At 49.0% G+C, this 22,263-nt stretch overlaps 1 protein-coding gene across 2 annotated transcripts in view; it reads right to left on the bottom strand.

The window, feature by feature from the left end:
* Positions 1 to 372: 372 nt before the first annotated feature.
* Positions 373 to 22,263, bottom strand: part of C7H19orf47 (chromosome 7 C19orf47 homolog) — a 27,559-nt gene continuing 5,668 nt past the window's right edge. The window contains exons 3-11 of one of the 2 annotated variants that reach the window (XM_021167509.2): positions 20,433 to 20,484; positions 17,258 to 17,345; positions 17,053 to 17,167; positions 16,028 to 16,109; positions 10,606 to 10,743; positions 7,816 to 7,965; positions 3,868 to 3,938; positions 1,778 to 2,132; positions 373 to 1,112 (exon numbers count right to left, since the gene is read on the bottom strand). In XM_021167509.2, coding sequence (XP_021023168.1) covers positions 1,018 to 1,112; positions 1,778 to 2,132; positions 3,868 to 3,938; positions 7,816 to 7,965; positions 10,606 to 10,743; positions 16,028 to 16,109; positions 17,053 to 17,167; positions 17,258 to 17,345; positions 20,433 to 20,484 — 1,146 coding nt within the window. In that variant the 3' untranslated portion in view covers positions 373 to 1,017. Of the gene's footprint in view, positions 2,133 to 3,867; positions 3,939 to 7,815; positions 7,966 to 10,605; positions 10,744 to 16,027; positions 16,110 to 17,052; positions 17,168 to 17,257; positions 17,346 to 20,432; positions 20,485 to 22,263 lie in introns of both variants that reach the window. The other variant, XM_021167508.2, reaches the window with a different exon arrangement.

Raw genomic sequence — 22,263 nt, 5'->3', positions numbered from 1 at the left:
AAGAGAATCTTGACTTTGAGGCTAACCTGTGTGACATAGTAACACCGTCTCAAAAAGGGGGGTGGGAGTGGTGGAAGCTAGCAGAATGTTCACAGAAGGCCTGGACCTAGTCTCCTGCACACATAAAGCCCTGACATTGTGGCACAGGCCTCTAATGTGAGAAATCTCACGGCCTAGATCAGACTCAAACTCAAAGCATGGGCTCAATGGTTAAATGCATTTGTTGCTTACAGAGGACACAAGATTTGTTCCCAGAATCCACAAAGGGTCTCACAACCATCCTTAACTTGTCTCAGGGTATCCAACATCTTTTTCCAAGTCTCCATGAGCATCAGGCACTTTAGTGCCTAATACATACACAGACACAAAACATTTATACACACAAAATAAATTTATTTGTAAAGAGAGACGTTCTAAGTCTTCCTCAACTATATAGCAAGTTTGAGCCACCTTGGGTTTCAAAAAAAAAAAAAAGAAGGCAAGAAGCTGGCTGTGGTGCACGCCTTTAATCCAGCACTTGGGGGCTTGGGAGGCAGAGGGAAGCGGGGCTCTTCAGAGTTGGAGGCCAGCCTGATCTACACAGCAAGTTCCAGGGAAGCCAGGGCTACAGAGTGAGATCCTGTCTCAAAATAAAAGCAAGCTACCAACATTCAGAGTGGCAGAATGGTGACATTGATGGGACACCGTGGTGAGAGGCACTGCAGCTTGTAGGGGAAGAGAAGGCCTCACCATGAGAATTGTTGCCATCATCCCCTTCAGCCCCATCCTTCACCAGTGCCTACTGCCCCACAGTGTCGGTGTGAGCCACAGACCTGTGATTCCACTGAAGGAATAGGAAGGAAGGAAACAGTCTCAAAAATATATTAAAACAGCAGTCACCTTTCCTCAGCACCGCCCCTTCCCATGTCTGCTGCCCACCACCCATCAAAGAAAAAGACGGTCAGGGCAAGGAAACGGAGGTGCCCCGGCTGCAGGCCAGGTCTGGGGAAGTCCCTCCAGCCTGGGAATGGAAGGCAGCTAACAGTCTTTACAGGTTCGCCGCCACCGTCGACGAGGCCGCTGGGAGGCCAGAGGTGCAGGAGGGTCAGGCAGGATGCAGCGGACGGTCGGGCCTTGCCACAGGGACAGAAAACAGAAGAGAAATGAAAAGAGGGAAGAGAGGGAGAGAGACAGCACAGTAGGTGGGGAAGGGGGAGAAGAGGGAGGGGAGGCACAGGGCGGGCCTGAGGGAGACCCTCCAGGTGACACCTTTGTGCTGGGGCAGTCACAACAGGAAGGCCTAAGGCAGCAGATGCTGCTATCAGGGGTGGACTGTATGAAAGAAACAGGTCCCTTGGCTTTGGGAAGAGGTAGAAAAGGGAACTATGCCAAGGCCACAGTTACTGTGCAGAGGACAGAGGGCAGGGAAGAAGGGAAAGTCCCAGAGCAGGCACCGTCAGGCTGCGAGAACATCAAAAACCAGGAAAAATGGCTGTGTCCCCGAGTGCTTGGAACCAGCTAAATGCTGGAGAGAGCCAAGCCTTGTGCCTTCTAGAGCTCCGTGGGAGGGCAGGTGTGCCCTCAAGAAAGGCTGAAGGGATGAAAGCAGGAGCCGGCCTGCCATTCCCTGCTGCACCCCACCCTGCATGTGGCTAGAAAGTCCTTTGGCCCAGTCTTTTGAACACGCTCACAGTGCCTGCATGGTCCATCTGGGCACCAAGGCTCTCGCTGGAGCTGCTCCCCCGGGGCCCTACCAGAGTCCTTTTAATGGCGAACTTGACCTCAGCTGAGGACTTACTCTTGGTGCTTGTGACCTGGCTGTCCTGTGCCTCGGACACAACGGCAGCCTTGCCCAGTCTCTGAAGGATGCTGACTTTGGGCAGGGAATCCGGCTTCTTCTCCGGCCCAGGGCGAGAGGGAAGTGCCAGGCGCCGCAGCTTTGGAGTGGCAGCTGTGGTGGTTGCAGAGCTTGTGGCCTTGGCTTTGACAGTCAGTGCTGGTTGGGCACTGGCCTTGGTTGGGCCTCGTCCTAGTTTCTTGAGGACCCCAGCATACTGCAGGACAGAGCTACTGCTGCTGTCATTGTCACTGTCCCAGGCCAGATCCTCATCCATGTCTGGGGTGGCTCCTAAGCGGCTGAACACTCCTGTGGGCTGCAGAGGGCAGAGAAAAGACAATCCTCATGTACTCCCTCAGCATGCTACCTGCTCTGGGCCGGCCGCCAAGAAGTCAGCTGACATTCAGTGACATCCTATGTAATGGTCACAGCACCACTGAAGGGGACCAGAGACTAGGGCGCCAAAATGAAGACCTGACTATGCCAAGGGACTCAGGAAGAAAACAGCTCTGACCATGGGAGCCCTAGAAGCTGAAGAGCCATGGCTGTGTGAAGACAGAGACAGGAGTGCACTGGCAAGCTCCCCAGGTCATTTTGGCTGTTCATTTTCTCACACCTCAGCTAGAACTCATAGCCTTATACACAACACAGCTGGAAGTGCTCTTTCTACCACTGAGCCCCAGCCCAGCCCCTTCCTCGGCCGCTCACTTCGCAGAGCGTGTGTGAGCCTCAGCACTATCCTCAGTCCTGTACCCCAGCCCAGGACGAGTGCTGGGGAAAACCACGATGATCAGGTCAACCCTGGCCATGCCCTCCTAGAATCCTAGCACAGGAGGAGGCAGTGTCAGAGGTAACTCCACTGACTGTGTAAGCTCAGCAGTCAGTCAAGCTCCGTGGGTGGAAGAGAGCATGTCTTCATGGAGTTTCTTTTCCTTTACTTTTGAGACAGGGGTTACTACATAGCATAATAGGCTGGTCTCAAACGTGAGATCCTCCTGCCTCATCTCCTAGGTGCTAGGATGACAGATGTGGGCCAACACTACCAGCATGCAAAGGAGAGAAGCAGGCTGGAGGACAGGAGTCAGAAAAAAAATCCAATCAGGGACAATCCGTGTCTTCTCAGAGATGCCAGGGATTGTCTCTGAGATCCAAACTCTGAAGTCAGGCTCTCCAAAGACAGCTGAGAAAAAAGCATACACTGGAGCCCTGAGGCAGAAGTAATAGTCACACTCTGGGCACTCACATGGCTGGACCACCAGTCCTCCGACCCTAAGTGTTACCATCCCCATCATGGTAAGATTCTGGGAGGTGAGAGACAGGTAGACAGGAATCTCCACCCTGGTGAGCATGCGGCTCAGTGGGAGCCACAGTTGTCTACCATGCTTGCCTCCCCACTTGCTGATATGCCACAGCCACTCTATGAACTGACACTACACAAATTCAGGAAGGCCACACAGACAGTCAGAGTGAGTGCTGGTGTATTCTCCTAACCACACACACCATGCATTCAGCTGACTGGACTGCAGAGGGGAGTAGCTACCCAGAGCTGCTGTGGTAAAAGATGCTGAGACTAGGTGACACATGGGGGCAGAAGATTACAGAAAGAAATCTAGCAGCCAAATTGACTGGGGCTAGGCTAAAAGTCAGCTGGGGAAAGACAAAGGGCAGACAGGAAATCCACCATAGCAAAAAAAACAAAAAAAAACAAAAAAACAGGTTCAAGGGCTGGTGAGATGGCTCAGCGGTTAAGAGCACCGATTGCTCTTCCAAAGGTCCTGAGTTCAAATCCCAGCAAACACATGATGGCTCACAACCATCCGTAATGAAATCTGATGCCCTCTTATGGAGTGTCTAAAGATAGCTACAGTGTACTTACATATAATAAATAAATAAATAAATAAATAAATATTTTTTAAAAAAAAGGTTCAAAACTTGGGAAGACAGTGTGGACATGTGGGACACAGATGTGTGTGTGTGTGTGTGTGTGTGTAAGCACAGAGAGTACCTACCAGCACTTGCCCACAGGAGCTGCTCCAGCAGGCTATACTCACCTTAGTCCCTGTGGTCGTGTCTGCTTTGGACTCAGCACCAAGGCGATCAAACACAGATGTTCTATGGAGACCTGGGAGGGAAGTGACGTCATGAAGCAGCTGCCTGGTGGTCTCATGGGATCAGGTTTCCGCTGACCACACAGCAGATGCCAAGGAGGGATGGCACTGCCAGCCCCGTGCCAGTGAGAACTGTCCTAGTAGGGACAGACCACGCTTGCTCCCTAGACTTTGCAACTAGACTACTGGCTCTGATCTTCACACAACACATGGTGAGAATCAAATCTGGGAAATCAATGTGCGGGCTGGTTTCATGTCAGCTCAACATAAGCTAAAGTCATCTAAGAGGAGGAAACTTCAGTGAAGAGAATGCCTCCAAAGCAGGGGTTATAGGGAAGCCTGGAAGCACTTTCTTAATGATTTATTTTATTTCTTAGTTTTTCAAGATATGCTTTCTCTGTGGAGCCTGGTTATCATCGGACTCACTGTGTAGATCAGGCTGGCCTCAAACTCAGAGATCCCTTTGCCTCTGCCTCCCGAGTCCTGGGACGACAGTTATGCGCCACCACGCCCAGACCTTCATGCTAATTGTTTTAAAATCTTAATGATCAGGTTTTTAAAGATTTACTCATTTATTACATGTAAGTACACTGTAGCTGTCTTCAGACACCCCAGAAGAGGGCATCAGATCTCATTACGGATGGTTGTGAGCCACCATGTGGTCGCTGAGTCATCTCTCCAGACCCATTTTTTTTCTTTTTAATGATTCTTAGTGATTGATGGAGCAGGGACCACAAACACCAGACTGGGGGTCTTGGGTTCTATAAGAGGACAAGCTGAGAAAGCCATAGGGAGCAAGCCAGTAAGCAGAACTCCTCCATGGCCTCTGCATCAGCTCCTGCCTCTAGGTTCCTGGCCTGTTTCAGTTCCTGTCCTGACTTCTTCCAGTGATGAACAGGGATGTGGAAGTGTAAACCAAGTAAACCCTTTCCTCCCCAGCCTGCTTTTGATTATGGTGTTTCATCATAGCAGCAGTAACCCTAACTAAAACAATGGGTCTCCCATAGCCTCCGCTAACTGTGAACTCACTATGTAACCGAGGCTAGATCGCGGCTGGGTGCTATCACAGCCAGCTTTTCAACAGATAGAGTTCTAACCTGCACTTGCTCCTTTCCCGATTGCGACTCTGGGCATCAGCAGGATGCAATGCACCGGGATGAGCCCACTACTAAATAAAGCACACACTCCAGCCAGGTGGAAGTGGTGCACACTGTTGACCCTAGGCCTTGGGGGCCTGGTCTACAGAGAGTCTAAGGACGATAGCCAGGACTACACTGGGAAACCATGCCTCAACCAAAGGAAAGAGCCCTACATCACCAATATAGTGTTCACTGAAAGATAAGCCCAAAATACTATGGAAACAATCACTAAAAAAGAATAAACTACCAGCCCAGGCGTGGTGGCACATGCCTTTTATCTCAGCACTTTGGAGGCAGAGGCAGGCAGATCTCTGTAATTCAGTGGCCAGCCTGGTCTACAGCGTGAGCTCCATGACAGCCTGCACTAGTGACCTTACTGACCCAGGTACAGCATGCTCTGGTTGTAGGACAGAGAAAATCAAGCTGGAACTGGCTAGAAGGACCACTTCCTCCCTGGTGGCTGGTTTCACAGTGTTGAAAGGCCCCTGCAGGCCACGGGGAGAAGTCGCCAGTGGTGTCACCTACCAGCAGTGAGCCCCCAACACTACAACAGCAACCTGCCAGGCCAGATGTGCTCACCGCTGTAACAGCGGCATGGAGGCCACACACTTAACCAACAGCTCTCTGCTTAGAGTTGAGGCTGCGCTACAGGGGGAATACATGCTTGCTATGGAAATCCTGGTCAAGTGTCTGCACCTTGGGAAGTCATAGGCCCTAATAGAAAATTTAATACTGCCATTTTACTAAATAGACATGGTATCAAACTATCTTCTAAATAATCACGTGTAGGGAGATGAGGGCAGGTTCAGTCCCTAGCAACCAAACAGCAGCTCACAATCACTTGTGACTGCAGTTCCAGAAGATCTGTCACCCTTTTCTGGCCACTGCAGGCTCTTACATGAATGGGGTACACATAAACTCATATGTATACATATAAATGTATATGAGATTTTATATATATATATATATATATTTATTATATATATATAATAAATGTATATGTATATATATATATATATATATATAATCTCATATACATTTATATGTATACATCTCATATACATTTATATGTATACACACACACACACACATCCATAGACTAGTGCTACTCTCAACTGGTCAGAGAAGTTTCTTCCACAGTGGGCAGCAGTCACTGAAAGACTCAACTGTGCTGACAGTCAGTGTGTTTTGAGTGCTCAGCCCTAAATCTATGTCAACCCTCCAAGGTTCGGAGGACACTGCAGAGGAGCAGCAGAAAGGACATAGGGGCTGAAGAAGTGCTGTAAAATGCTGCACTCAAGGTTACCCATCAGGACCTGCAGATCAAGCCAACCAACTCAGTCAGGATTCTGCCTGGCAGCTCCAACAGTGAGAGGAAAAAAAAAAAAAAAAGACAGGACATGAATGAGATAGGGATACACTGGTGTTATCTGGTAAGAATAAGGGAAGATCCAATGAAAATATAATGTATACAGTATGAAATTATCAAAGAATAGGGGCTAGAAAGATGGCTCAGCAGATAAGAGTACTTGATGCTCTTGTGCAGGACCCATGTTTGATGATTCCCAGCATACACGTTTGCTTACAACTTTACACAACTCCAGTTCCAGGTTCCCAACATCCTCTCCTAGCTTTCGAGACTGCTGCACGTTACACACATGAACTCACATACGTGCACCTATAGAAAGTAACTTTTAAAGGATGTATTAAAAAATAAAGACTAAAAATGAAAGAGAAAGACATGACTGGAAGAAATCTTTTATAGTAATACCTAAAAGATAATGCTCATTGTGCCAAAAAAAAAAGGGACTGAGGCTGTAGGTGGGTGGTCGAGTACCACCCTAGTATGCGCAAGGTCATACTGCCAGCACCTCAAAACAACTGGCCAGGTGATGGTGCCTTTAACCCTAATACTCAGGTGACAAAGGCAGCAGGATCTCTGAGTTCAAGGCCAGCCTGGTCTACAGAGTGAATTCCAGGACAGCCAGGACTACACAGAGAAACCCTGTCTGGAAAAAAACTAACGGATGAGTAAATAAATCCTGAAAGGAGGAAAAAGGACCCTCTTGTGATGGTGTGCATCTGTTTGCCTCGGAGAGTGGCACTATTAGAAGGTGTGGCCCTGTTGGAGTAGGTGTGTCACTGTGGGTAGCTGCCTGGCAGCCAGTTTCTCCCAGCAGCCTTCAGGAGGAGCAACCCTCTGCTCTGCCTGCGTCATGCCTGCCTGCACGCTGCCATGCTCCCACCTCGATGACAATGGACTGAACCTCTGACCCTGTAAGCCAGCTCCAATTAAATGTTGTCCTTGTAAGAGTTGCCTGAGTCATGGTGTCTGTTCACAGCAGGAAACCCTAACTAAGACTCTCTAAGGACATATTCCCAGTGACCCACCAGGGTCCACAGACCACAGCACGGGTATGGCGCCCAGGAAAGGATGTGCACTATCGGGGAGTTGTAGCAGAACCAGCAGACTCTTCTGAAATATTAAAACCATAAACCCGCTACCTCCACAGGCCTCAACGAGCTTGAGCTTGGCTTTGGCTTGCAGTGCCGGTATGCACTGTGGTCCTGCCCTTGGCCAGGTATGGTCACTTTCTTCCAAGGGTAGCCATGACTGCCCTTTTGCCCCTGCCCTCCAAGGACAAAGAAGGACATGAGCCCAGCGTATAACCCGAATGATGGCAGAGCAGAGGCGAGTGCTCTCCCCCTGTGGACTGTTAGCGGCTCCCCTCTGAGCCCACACAGCCTGTACCTTTTGCTGCCTGCTGCTGCTCCAGGATCTTCCGGGTGCGGGGCGTGGTCCCCTTGGGCATGTGGATGATATACTTTCCCTCCATCTCAGCCGTGACCCGCCGACGCTTCGTGGGAACAACCAGGCTTTCCTCCTCCCTGTGGGCCAGAGCTGGTAAGGAGACAGGGGGTCAGCTCCCTTAGAAATGGATATTCTGAGTTTGGGATGAGAGACACCTAGCTATGGTCAGGACAGTTTACCTCTGTTTCTGTCCTCAATTCTGAGATAAAGTCTCACTATGTAGCCCAGGCTGGTCTCAACTCACAAACTTCCTGCTTCAGCCCCTCAAGGGCTGGGCTTATGCGCATGCACCACTGCCCAGCTGCAGCCCAGTTTCTCATTGCTCACTGGTGTGCCTGGCTTTCATGTGCACAGCTGCCCCATCACCAGACTGAGTCACTGAGGACAGTAGTCATCTGATGTGACTAAACCACAAGATGTGCTGGGGATTTGACAAGAGTGATGTCTTCCCAGACTCTCTGAGGTATGCCACACCCTGCTTGAATGGCTAAAATGTGGAACCCATGGGGTGGGTGGACCCTCGAGTCCCATAGGCTGCCTTTGGAGTTGTGGATGCCTGCCCTTTTTGACTTTTTGTTTTGGGCACTCAGTTTTTAACCAGTAATCAAGGGCCATACTGGTTTGGCCTGGCGCAGAATTAAATTATACTCTAAAATATTTGTCTTGGGGCTGGAGAGATGGTTCAGTGGTTATAGAGAACTTGCAGAGGACCTGGGTTCAATTCCCAGCACCCACATGGTGGCTCACAGTCCAGTTCCAAGGGATCAGACGCCCTCTGTGGTCTCTGCTGCCACAAAGCATTCCTGTGATGCAGACATTAATGCAGATAAAATATTCACACTTTATACATAAAACATGTAAAATTTTTTTTTTTTTAAATGGCATGGCAGCAAAAGCTTTTACTCACAGAGCCATGTAGCCAACCCTAAATTATACTTCTTTTTTGTGTTTAAGACAGGGTCTCACTGTGTAGCCTGAGCTGGTTTGGAACATGTAATTCTCCTGGCTCAGTGCCCCCACCCCCATTATTAGAATTAACAGCATAATCTACCACACCTACTTTATATTTCAACGAAACTAAAGACTCCCCTTCAGAGTGTCAGAAGGTAGGTGCACCAGTCTCTCATCTCAGGGCACTGTCATCTCAGCTCTCTAGAAACTGGTTTAACTTTCTGTTTCTCTTTTTTGGTTTGCTGTACCTCTAGCTAGCCTGGAACTCTCTATATAAACTAAGTCAACCTTGAAGTCTGAATCCCCCTGCTTCTGCTTTCTGAATGTTGGACTTATAGTGTGTGCCACTCTGCCTACCTTTTTACATTTAATTTTTTTGTTTTTGTTTTTTGTTTTGTTTTGTTTTCGAGACAGGGTTTCTCTGTGTAGCCCTGGCTGTCCTGGAACTCAGTTTGTAGACCAGGCTGGCCTCAAACTCAGAAATTCTCCTGCCTCTGCCTCCCAAATGCTGGGATTAAAGGCGTGCGCCACCACTGCCCGGCTTTACATTTAACTATTTTTATGTTTATAAATTTTTGTGGTGGGGATTGAACCCAGGGCTTAGTGCATGCTAGGCAAGCACTCTAACCACTGAGCTATAGTCTAACCCCAGAGTCTTTTCCTTTGTATGAGACAAGTTCATGCTTGAAGCCCTAGCTAGGTACAAACTCACAGCAATCGTCTTGCCTAGCCTCCCAAGTACAGGTATCATAGGTGTGAACCACTACACTCAGCAACTGATTTACCTTCTAGTTCAAGGTGCTTCCACAACACACACAAGGCAAAGATAAAGCAGAGGCATTGGCAGCAGACAGCCTGTGATGGGGACTACTGAGCAACCAGAACATGAAGTCCTCCCCACAGCCCTCGGCCTCGTTTCCATAGTTGCCTTGAGAAACTAGGAATTGGGAATGGGTTGAATATAGGAGGGCAGGAAAGCTGAGTCCCACCCCAGCTTTAAGTCCTGGGCAGAAGATCATCAAAACACTCAAGAAGAGGCCAGCTGCAGGCTGAAGACCATAATAAGCTCAGAGGAGCTGGACACAGCAGGCAAGAGGAAGTAATGAGGGCTGGGGCGTGGCTCAGTGGGTTGAGTTCTTGCCTAGCATGCACAGGCACTGGGTTCAATAGCACTAGCACTACATAAACAGGGTGTGGTGGTCCACGCCTGTGACCTGAATGTGCATAAAGTAGGCAGGAGGAGGAGGAGTTCCAGACCACCCTTGGCTACAAAACAATCTCAAAGAGAAGTGGGACAGACACAGACAGACAGGTCTCTAGTCCATCCTGGAGAGCTTCTCGAGGTCTCGAAAACCAAGATATCAGCACTGCCCTTCTAGAAACAGTACCATGGGGCTGGAGAATGCCTCAGTGCTCAAGATTAAGTACTGCTCTTGCAGGGTTCAAGTTCAGTTCCCAGCACCCACATCAGACAGCTCACAAGCTCCAGCTCCAGGGGACCCCACTCTCCTGGCCACCATGGACGCCGGTGCACACACACACACACCCACATACAGACACATAACTGAGAAAAAATAAAACTTTCCAGTTAAATAAAACAGAGAAACAAATTGAAGCCCTCAGACTTGATCAAATTCAGAGATCAATGACTTTCCGATGGTCTCTGAAGCACCTCGCCACATTTAGAAGTAACACATACGCACACACGCACGCACTCACACCCTCTGCTCACCCATATTCCCCTGCAGCTCTGCCCAACACTTGCCCAAGTGCCCTCACCGGCAGCCTTGGCACTCTTCGCTGCCATCTTGTTGGACACAGTGACGGAGATCTTGGAGGTGCTGTTGTCTGACCGCCGCGTGGGGGTGTGGGGTGGAGAGTCACGGTTCAGGCTGTTGGCAATCATTCGAGAAGCGGCTGTGGGAGGAAGGGAGGGAGTCCAGTTGTGCTGGGTGCCCTAGAGAGGGGTCTGGGAAATGGCAGTGAGGAGGATTCTGGAAGCATAGTCTACAAGTTCTCAACCCAACAGTGCCAGCCCAGGATGGGGAAGGCAAGTAGGGGACGGAATGAAGGAGGACAGCTGCTGTAGCCCCGTGGCTACTCTGTCCTCACGCTGGGTATGCTCAGGAATCCAGAAGGCAGCTTTATCTTCCCAGGAACTAGTTTACCATGTCTCTCTGACAACCCAGACCACCAGGACCCTCAGCACACTTTCTTCTACAGGCCTTATGACTGCTTGACACGATTTTTTTTTAAAAAGACCTATCTCACTCTGGGCTGGGCTGGGCTGGGCTGGGCTGGGCCTCACAACAGGCTAGCTAACTCACAGCAATCCTCCTGCTTCTGTCTCCAAAGTATTAGATTATATACATGAGCCACCATGTTCAGCTTTGGTTTCATTTTGAGAGTTACTTGACACTGTAAGAGGCATTAGGTCAGGCATGATGGAGCACACCTTTAATCCAGGTACTCGGGAGGTAGAGGCAGATGGAACTCTGTAAATTCAGGGCTAAATTGGTCTACATGAGTTCTAGGCTAGTCAGGGCTATATTGATATAGTGAGACCTTGTCTAGCAAAGGGAGGGAGGAAGAGAAGGAAAGGCAGAAAGGGAGGAAGAGAGGGAGGGGGGAGGGGAAGAAAGGAGGGAAGGAGGGAAGGAGGGAAGGAGGGGAGGAGGGAAGGAAGGAAGGAAGGAAGGAAGGAAGGAAGAAAAAAGCATCCAAAGGGTATTAAAATGTTATCATTGGGCACTTGAAAGACTGGCAAAGCTCATCTATGCTATTGGCAGCCCAGGTTGTGGGTACCCTGAGAGGAGACAATGAGTGGGAAAGGAGGAGGAGGGAACTCTGGAAAGATAGCCATGCTTGTCTCTGCTCTTGGATGCTGGCTCTCGGATAGCCTATACTGAATGCCATTCAGCAGAGCCGTAAATGATTCAGTGTTGAGGCTAGAACACAGGCTAAGTATACACTCTAGAGCTTATTTACACCCCCAGCCTGCAAAGCCAGCATGATCAAACCCTTCTGTATATATGTGTTGTGGGCTTATTAGAGAAATGAAGCCCAATTTCTACACCCTCCCTTCAGCAACACCTTTGGGTGTGCCCTGCCGACACTGGCTCTAAGTTCAGCCTTGTGACTTCACTTTGGCCAACGGCACAGGAGCCCAGACTCCAGAGGCCCTAGTGTTGGGACCTGCCCTCTACTGCTGTTTTTAGGAACCCTGTGACTCCCTGTCAGAACATGCCTATGCTAGCCTGCTGGATGACAGAAGGCACCAAGTCACCTGGTGACTTATCCCAGCTGGCATCAAGCCAGTAACCACATATGTAAATGAAGCCATCCTTCAACCAAGATGTCATGGACCCACAGAGACCTGCTGAGCTAGATTAGAGCCCAAAGACCAGTTGATCCATCATAAAACTGTGAGAAGTAAGTGTCTCTGATTGTTTATCTTTGTGTGTGCATGCATGCATGTGCGTGTCTATTTACCTGTCTTAGTGTTTTGTAAACACTCCTTCCAACACCTTCTGATTTGTTTAATAAAGAGCTGAATGACCTATAGCCAAGCAGGAGAGACTAGGCAGGATTTCGTCACAGAAACCGGAACTCTGGGAAAGAGTCAGAGGTAGGAGATTCATCTGTGAGACAAGGAGCCTCCCCGGCGAGACAGAGGATGATGCAGGCCAGGACTGAAGGACAGGTAACCAACAGGCCATGTGGCAGGACTGATATTAATATAAACGCGGTTATTTTAAGTTATAAGAGCTAGCTGAAAACAAGTAAGCTAAGGCCTAAAGCTTTCATAATTAGTCAAGAGTCTCCATGTTGTTCTCCGAGAACTGGCAGACCTAGGAAGTCGTGTTATAGAGCTCCGCCTGCCTCTGCCTCCCGAGTGCTGGGATTAAAGGTGTACAGCTCCTTGTTAAGTTTTATTGTGTGGGAGGGGGCTCATATGCCAAGGGACACATGTAGATATCTGAGGACAAATTTTCCGAGTCAGTTCTTTCCTTTTAACTTCCATGAGTTCTAGACAACTCAGGTTACAAGGTTTCCATAGCAAGAGCCTTTGCCCACTGGGCAATCTCATAAGGCCCCCTCCCCCCCTCCCCTGTGAAACAGGATCTCATGTACTCCTGGTTGGTTTCAAACATTACTTTGAACTTTTTAAAAAAAATAGATGTATTATTTTTATTTAGGGGTGTGTGTGTGTGTGTGTGTGTGTGTGTGTGTGTGTATAAAACCCACATGCATAGAGGTGCCTTTGGAGGCTCAAAGAGTGTGTCAGACACCCTGGCACTGGAGTTACAGGCAGCTGTGAACTATTTGATATGGGTGCTAGGAATTCAACTCAGATCCTTTGAAAAAGCAGGAAGTGTTCTTACCACTGAGCCATCTCTCCAGTGCCCTACTTTGAACTTCTAATCCCCAGGCTACCTCTTTCTGAGTGCTGAGATTAGAGGTGGGTACCACAGTGTCAAGACTGTCTGGAGCTGGGGATGGAGCTCAAGGCCTAGTATACTAGGCAGGCACTCTACCAACTGAGTTCCATCCCGGCCCTGTATGTTTTTAAACTAGGGTCTCATTCTGTTGCCCAGGCCTTTTAAGAGTTTGTGTGTACAGACTCATCTTCTGACTACAGTTCATCAAAACCCTACACCAACACGTGTGGTGCGGCTACAGCTCCTACCCATCACCCAACATCTGCTCCCAACTTATGTCAAAGAGATCCTGTGGCCTTATGGTGTCGGCTCCTGTAAGTTTCCTTCCATGGTTAACTTCCTGCTAGAAATGGAAAAACTGGTCTCTTTTTTGTTTTTGCTTGGTGACTGTGCAGCTTTAAATGATGCAAGCCCTGTGCTAAGGTGTTGGGTGGCACCGCACTCCACAGAAAGGCCAAGATGTGCTTCATGGAAAACTTGTAGAGCAGGGCTGGAGAGATGGCTCAGTGGTTAAGACTGTCCTTCCAGAGGTCCTGAGTTCAAATTCCAGCAACCACATGATAGCTCACAACCATCTGAAGAACTGACGCCCTCTTCTGGTGTGTCTGAAGACAGCTACAGTGTACTTATATATATTAAGTAAATAAATCTTGAAAAAAGAAAAACTTGTGTGGCTTAAAAGCTTTGTTCTGGAACGAGTCACTGTGCTGCTGGCCACGAGCTCAGCCAGTCACCCAACAGCACACAGTAAACATGACGTCCTTACAAAGGACCTGTGGGGGCCACTGAGCTCGCTCAGTGAGGAGAGACATGAGCCTGGGGAAAGGTCCTGACCTCCATGTGGCACTTCATCCACAGGACCCATGCGGTGGAAGTAGAGAGCTGACTTGTACACACTATCATTTAACCAATACCTGTGCTGTGGCACATGAGGACTCCCCAGACATTCACACACAGAATAAGTAAATGTAAATAAACATTTTCTAAAGTATGTTTAGTTTTTTGTCATCCTCACACAAGCCAGAGGCATCAAGGAAGCTGGGAAGACTGCCTCCGTCTGATTGGCCTGGAGACAAGCCTGTGGGGACATTTTCTTGCTTGATAACTGAGGTAGGAGAGTCCACCAACTGTGGGCAGCCCCATTCCTGACAGGTGGTTATCCTGGGAGGGTCTCCATACCTGGATAGGTGTGGTGGTACAATGCTTATTAATCCCAATACTCACCATGGCTACATAGTGAGGCCATTTTTCAAGAAGGAAAAAAAAAAGAAAAGAGAAGGTAGCAGACGGCTGGAGAGAGAGCCAAAGAGCAGCATTCCTCCATGGCTTCTGCCTCAAGGCCGTGGTCAGGCTGAATAGACGCTTTCTTCCCCAAGTTGCTTTTAGTCATGCTTTATCACTGCAGTAGAAAGCAAAGTAGGCCAGGCAGTGGTGGCACACACCCTTAATCCCAGCACTCGGAGGCAGAGGCAGGCAGAGCTCTGAGTTTGAGGCCAGCCCGGCCTACAGAATGAATTCCAGAACACCTGGGGTTATACAGACAAACCCTGTCTCAAAAACAAACAAACAAACAAACAAAAAACAAACAAACAAACCCTAGGACAGAGACAATATGCAGAGGTGTAGCTGCATGGAATGGCAGAGCGAAGGGCCAGCCACAAGCAGCCTGCACAGGCTCTGGGCTTCATCCCTAGCACCACCAAAAGAAATACATTAGGTGTGGTAATCCCAGCAATAAGATGCTAAGGTAGGAGGACAGTGACTTCAAGGCCAGCCTGGGCTATATACATATAAAACTTTGTCTTTAAAAGAAAGAAAAGAAAAGAAGAGAAAAGAAAAGATAAGGAGGGGCTGGAGAGATGACTCAATGGTTAAGAGCACTGGCTGCTCTTCTGACGGTCCTGAGTTCAATTCTCAGCAACCACATGGTGGCTCACAACCATCTGTAATGGGGTCTGATGCCCTCTTCTGGTGTATCAGAAGACAGCGACAATGTACTCATATATAAAATAAATAAATCTTAAAAAAAAAAAAAAGAAGAAAGAAGAGAAGAGAAGAGAAGAGAAGAGAAGAGAAGAGAAGAGAAGAGAAGAGAAGAGAAGAGAAGAGGAAAGGAAAGAAAAGAGGGGCTGGCGAGATTGCTCAGTGGTTAAGAGTGCTGACTGGGGGCTGGAGAGATGGCTCAGTGGGTAAGAGCACCCGACTGCTCTTCCGAAGGTCCAGAGTTCTAATCCCAGCAACCACATGGTGGCTCACAACCATCCGTAACGAGATCTGGCGCCCTCTTCTGGGGTGTCTGAAGACAGCTACAGTGTACTTACATGTAATAAATAAATAAATCTTAAAAAAAAAAAAAAAAAAAAGAGTGCTGACTGCTCTTCCGAAGGTTCAATTCCTAGCAACCACGTGGTGGCTCACAACCATCTGTAACCAAATCTGACGCCCTCTTCTGGAGTGTCTGAGGACAGCTACAGTGTACTCACATATAATAAATAAATAAATCTTTAAAAGAAAAGAAAAGAAAAGAAAAGAAAAGGGAGAGGGAGAGAGAGAGAGGGAGAGAGAGGGAGATTATAAAACCTATTGCTATCAGCGTGAGGAAGAGCTCTATGAGCAGCCACTCCCTTACTGGCTTATTCTGTCCCTTACAGGGGGCTTCAGTGGCTGTGCTTCCACCTCTGCAAACTATAAGGTGGGCTGGCCAGCTGTATTCCTTCAGCAACAGGACACAAAGGAGAGATTGAACAGATGTAACTCACCACTAGAAGCGCCTCGGCGAAGCTCACCCTGGAGCGGGCTGGGGTTGCAGGGCACTGACTCAGTGGCTGCTTTGCACATGTCCTGCAAAGGAGAGGTAGAGGGGTGAGCACAGAACAGAAGACCTTGAGAACTCTGTGTGTGTGTGTGTGTGTGTGTGTGTGTGTGTGCGCGCGCGCACGCGCGCGCACAGTGTGAGCTTCCCAGCACTGGTGCTGGGAACTGAACATGGGTCCTCTGCAGAGCTGCAAGCACTTAACGTCTGAGCCATGGCTCAACTTAGTACTATTCTGCTCTGGGCTAAAAGGAAGCACCCTAGGCTGGCTAGCCAGCTCAGCAGGTAAAGACACTTGACGTGGCTTAAGACCTGAGCTAAACCTTGGGACTCAGGTGGCTGAAACAGAGAACCTACTCCCAAAGCTGTCTTCTGATCTCCACATATATATGACCACACATCCTCCACACACACATCTATCCAATATAGATTTTAATTCTCAATCTGAAATTTAAAAAACAAAATAATGTTTTGTTCATCGACTCTGCAGCTGAGTTGTGCCTCTAACTTGATTGAGAAAGTTCTTTCTGCACGGTCCTGGATAGGAATAGTTCAAAGCCTGTCTCTAGACCTTACTGTATGAGTTCAGGGCATAGGGGTTTGATTAAGACAGTCTGCCTCACTGAGTACAGTGGCAGAGCAACTGAGGATCCTTCCCAGCATCAACCATGGCCTCCATGTGCGTGCGCGTGTACACACACACACACACACACACACACACACGAACATGCACCTTCCATCTGTGTGGATACCAGAAAGACTAACTCAAAGTTTGCCTCACTGCATCGGGAAGACAGAGAAAACAAGGCTCAGAGAAGTCAGACAAATGCCCAGTGTCATACAGCAAAGTGACAAACCTGCCTCTGAACACTGCACCTTCCTTGGCTGCCAGGCCTCCTACTGGCCTGCCTCAGAGCAGCCCCCTGCAGCCCCACACTTTGCCCAGGAAGTCAGAGGCACAGGAGCACCTACCTGGCGGTGTACCACCTTGGCATGCTTGAGGATGGCAATGATGTCACCCACGACAGTCACACCCAGCTCGTTCATGATTTCTTTATTAAGATCTAGCAGCATGCTCTTCTGGATCCTGCAGGGCGGGCGGGATGGTGGTGAGGTCCCATGCAGCCAGCTCCCACCTCCCGCTGCCCAGTTTACCCTGTCCCATCAGCCTCCTCACCGATTATCCACAAACATCACAGCATAATTAACAGCAGGTCCTGGGGGAATGCCGGCTTCCTTGAAGAACTGGATCCACTCGGAAGTGGCTGGGGTTAGACAAGACAGTCATTCATAGCAAACCACAGCAGCAATGGCTTCCACGAATTAAAAGCCAGTGCATGCCAGCCCTGCACTGTGAGCTCTCAACTCTCAATGGAGTAAGAATCCCTGACCACTTATGAGTCTGCAGGCACTGAGTCCCCTGACTGGGACCCAAGAGGTTGGTTAACATGCCAGGGCACAATGCTCCCAAGTTCTCAGTCCTTTGACCTTGTTCTCTTATGGCTTCCTCCTGTCCTGATGCCTTACCCCACATACCTGGGCTAATTATACCTCTGAGCACCTGGCAGTGGGAGCCCAGGCTCAGGAGCCAGCCCATCAGCCTTAGCAGGGGACGGCCTCAAGCAGAAGCACACACTGTGCCATTTCCTGCCTTCAGGGCTTTGGGCAAGTCAATGCTCAGTGCCTCAGTTTCCTTATCTGTACATTTGTAGTAGTACTATACCTCTACCAAGTACTTTCTGGGCACGCAGCACAGGCAGGTGCCAGCCTGTTCCTAGCACCTGGGATGCCTTAGACCCTCAGGGCAGAAATAAGAAATCTGCCCTCACCTGGCTGACGTTTCAATACTAAAACACCCATGTCCTCAGGTTACTGGGCAGACTGAATCCAGACAGCCTTTAATGGGATGAGACAAGGTCTAGTAGAGCTTAGGCTGGCCTCACTATGTATCTGAAGATGACCTTGAACTCCTAACTTTCTTGCCTCCTCTTCCCCAATGCTGGAATTAACAGGTTGTGCTGCCACCATGCTCAGCTTATGTAGTGCTGGGGATAGAAACTTGTGCAATTCCAGGCAAACTCTGCTAACCAAGCTCCAAGCTACTTCTCTTGAATCTTTGTTTCTTTGCCTCCCCCTCCCCCTCTAAAAGACGGGTTGTTTTTTGTTTGTTTGTTTTAAGATTTGTTTATTTATTGTATGTGAGTACACTGTTGCTGTCTTCAGACACATCAGAAGAGGGCATCAGATCCCATTACAGATGGTTGTGAGCCGCCCTGTGGTTACTGGGAATTGAACTCAGGACCCCTGCAAGAGCAGTCAGTGCTCTTAACCACTGAGCCATCTCTCCAGCCCTTTCTTCCTTTCTTAAAGAAAGGTCTCAGCTGGAATGGTAGTACACACCTTGGGAGGCAGAGGCAGGTGGATCCCTGAGTTTGAGGCCAATCTGATCTACATATCAAGTTTGAAGCCAGCTAGGGCTACACGGAGAAACCCTTTCTCAAAAAATGACAGGGTTTGATGTATCCTCGGCTTGATTTGAACTCACCAGGGCGAAGAACGACCTTGACCTCCTGATCCTCCTGCCTTACTGTGCTGACTCTCCAGCGTGCTCTACCTACAAAGGCCCTACAGAGGCTGGTTGGTGTCCAAGGAGTTGCAGAATCTTTGCATCAGGCGCACACCGTCATGCCATGCATTATTGAGAAAAGGCAAATGTGTGACCAATTAAGCTGTCACAAACCAATGGCTGGTTATTAAGAAATACTTGGGCCACGGGTGGTGGTGCCTGCCTTCAATCCTGGCACTCAGAAGGCTGAGGCTGTGGGTTTGAGGCCAGGGTGGGATACACAGTGAAAGATCTGGACAACTACAGAGTGAGGCATTGTCTCCAAAAGTAAACACAGCCGTTGTAGTCTCTACTCCGAAATGTTACATAGTATAACAATGTATCTTAAAATCACAGCAGGAGAAATGAAGAGCATACACTGTGATGTGTTTCCCAGAACGAAGCAATATCCCTTTCTGTCTGTCTGTCTGTCTGTTTGCAGTGCTGAGGATGGAGCATGCCTTTCGGGATTAGTTCCTCTACTCTAGCTCTGAGCCACCTTCTCAGGCCCTTCATAAACCACACACTGACTGAACCATCCCCTAAGTCCCTCACAGCTGAGTCCTGGGCAAATGTTCTACCGCTTAGCTACAGAGGTCTCAAGCCCTAAGCAATCCCTTGTCAGGGACATCCATAACCATGGGAAAACTACCCAGCCCTAAAAAGACATTAGCTATGCCTAGTCCCACTCTCAACCATCATGCTACAGAAAGGCAGTTCATGCAACACAGTGGCATCTTACAGGACTTGTTTATATAAATTCAAAGCCCAGCCCTGCTAGATGCTTGTGTTTTAGTTCCTCTTAATTCCGTGCAAATAAATATATTTTATGGATTTTCCTACACATGCAATAAGTGTCAACATTTTCCTAAGCCACCGTGTGATTTCTGTGCACTGACAATCCCAAAAGACAGGAGACCCGGATGTGGTGGCATACCCCTGCAGCCCCACTACTCAGGTGTTTAAGGCAGGAATGCTGAAAGCAGCCTGGGTAACAAGCTACATCTCTCCCCACCCCCAAAACAAAAAGAAAGAGCAAGGATGATGGGAGCCTGTGATCGCAGCACATGGAGGTAGAGGCAGGAAGGTAGAGAGAGTTCAAGGTCATTGTTGGCTCTAAGGAGTTAGCCCAGGTTAGGCTGTGGCTGATCACAGGACAGAAGAGTGGAAGAACTACCTCCAGCTGTCTCCTGCAAGCACAGCTAACATCTGTTAAGGACTGTGCCTAGGAGTCTACATGTGGTGAGCTCCTCAATCCAGGTTGCAGGATTATCATCTCCATCTCACAGCCAGAAGAACCAAGGCTGGGGCTGGAGTAAGAGGGGTAAGTGGTTAAGAGCACAGGCTGTTCTTCTAGAGGACCAGGGTTCAATTCTCAGCACCTACATGGCAGCTCAAACTGTCTCTAAGTCCAGTTCTAGAGGATCTGGCATCCACAAAAGACATAAATGCAGGCAAAACACCAATGCACATAAAAAATAAATCTTTAAAAAAGAAAAACTGAAGTTCTAGCAGGCCAGGCAGGTTGTGCACCCATGGACCTTACCAAGTTCTCTAGGCCACACTCTAAATTCGGGAGGCCCATCTCGGGAAGAGAATACACAGCCTTGCACAGGCTCCAGCCCCGCCCCCACCTCAGTAGAGCCCAGCTGTTCCCGTCTGTTACCAGCCCTCCCCCTCTATCTCTCTAGACCCAAACCAACCCACCAGCAGAAGGGGCCCTGCCCTGTAGGGACACCAGACTCACCCATAGTCACTGAGACCATTGTCTTCCTGGCCTTGACCCTGCTTCCTGGAGCCTGGAAGAGAGAAGGGAGAGGGCCCATCAGTCGCCCCAGAGAGCCTCAGGCTCCCGGGGCTGCCAGCCTGCCTGTTAGAGGAACATTCCTGAACTAGGGGGTCAGGACCCAAGAATAGCCCGAAGCAGCAGCTGGCAGGCCGTGGTGCGCCTGGGAAGGGGTGCCATCACAGCTATTACTCTGCCTGGTTAGGAACTCAGAGATGGTGTCCTAGGTAGTGTTTCCATTACTGTAATTAAATGCCATGACCAGAAGCAACTTCTAGAGAAAAGGGAAGTCAGGGCAGGAACTCAAGGCAGAAACCTGGAGACTGGAGCTGATGCGGAGGCCATGGAGGAGCGCTGCTTACTGGCTGGCTCAGCCTGCTTCCTTTTAACAGCATGACCCAGGGGTAGCACCAACTAATATCAAACATCAATGAAGAAAATGACTACAATTTTATGGAAGCCTTTTCTCAATGCTTCCCAGATGACCCCGATGACCCTGGCTTGTGGCAGGCAAGTTGTAGCTGTTCTTTGCTACATTGTGGGTTCTTCTTTTTCCCACTCTATTTCCCCAGTTGCACCTGCCAGCACTAGTTAGAAGAAAAACAAGGATAGAGGGGGGAGAGAGAAGAGATCCTTGAATCTAATTTCTTGCCTCTAGTTTCTTCGACCACAGCTACTAACAAACCACAAGCAACCTCCCTAAACAACCACCAACACTGACCTCACCTCTTGGGACCCTCAAATTTATGTACCCTCTGAAAGGTTCCCAGAATTCCAAAAGTCATACAATCGCAGAAACTATCTGCTGCTGGCAAAACCATGCCTCTGCTAGAGCACGAGGCACATCATAGTCAGACAGCCGAAGCAGCCCAAACCCCACACTTGGGATTAAAATGAAAGCACAAGCTGGGCGGTGGTGGCGCACGCCTTTAATCCCAGCACTTGAGAGGCAGAGGAGGGCGGATTTCTGAGTTCAAGGCCAGCCTGGTCTACAAAGTGAGTTCCAGACAGCCAGGGCTACACAGAGAAACCCTGTCTTAGAAAACAACAACAACAAATCTAAAATGAAAGCACAGTCTTATAATATTTCTGTGTTTTTTAGCGAAACCAAAATTCCATAATTCTCAAAAATGTTACCGCAGCAAGTTGTCATGAGAGTCCCAGCACAGATGGCGAGTGTCCACACTCCTGCTCCCCACACTCTGACAGGTCTGGTTGGAATAGCAGCCCCCCAAATCACAGCATGTGAACCATTCATCACTTTAAGGCAACTTCCTACACGAGTCGAGCGCAGCAGCATACCCCGGCTGTCCCACCACATAGCAAGCTAAATTAGGAGAACAGCCCAGGCCACAAAGTGAGGCCCCCTGTCTTCGTTTATTTGTTTCTATGCTTATAGCCCTAGCTGTCCTGGAACTTGGTACATAGACCAGGCTAGACTTGAATGCACAGGGATTGTCTCTGCCTCCCAAATGCTGGGATTAAAGGAGTACAGCACCCGACCCAGTATGAGGCCCTTTCTCAACCAAGACAGAAACCAGGCATAGTAGTGTATGAAATCTCAGCATTCAGAAGACTGAGGCAGGAGGTTTTCGAGTTTGAGGCCAGCCTGGGCTGTATAAGGCTTTGCATCAAACATAAAAGATTTGATTGACATGTAGGTCAGTAACAGGATTTCTGTCAAACACGTGCAAGGCTGGGTCTTCAGTAAAACAAACAAGCAAGCAAACCAGATTTCCTGAGAGCCTTCAATGTGGGCGATACTTAAGAATACCAAGGGGGGGGGGGGGGG

Source organism: Mus caroli, chromosome 7, assembly GCF_900094665.2.
Source record: "Mus caroli chromosome 7, CAROLI_EIJ_v1.1, whole genome shotgun sequence".
NCBI lineage: Eukaryota > Metazoa > Chordata > Mammalia > Rodentia > Muridae > Mus > Mus caroli.
The sequence above is the reverse complement of the archived record's forward strand: the minus strand, read 5'-3'. Positions and strand labels throughout refer to the sequence as shown.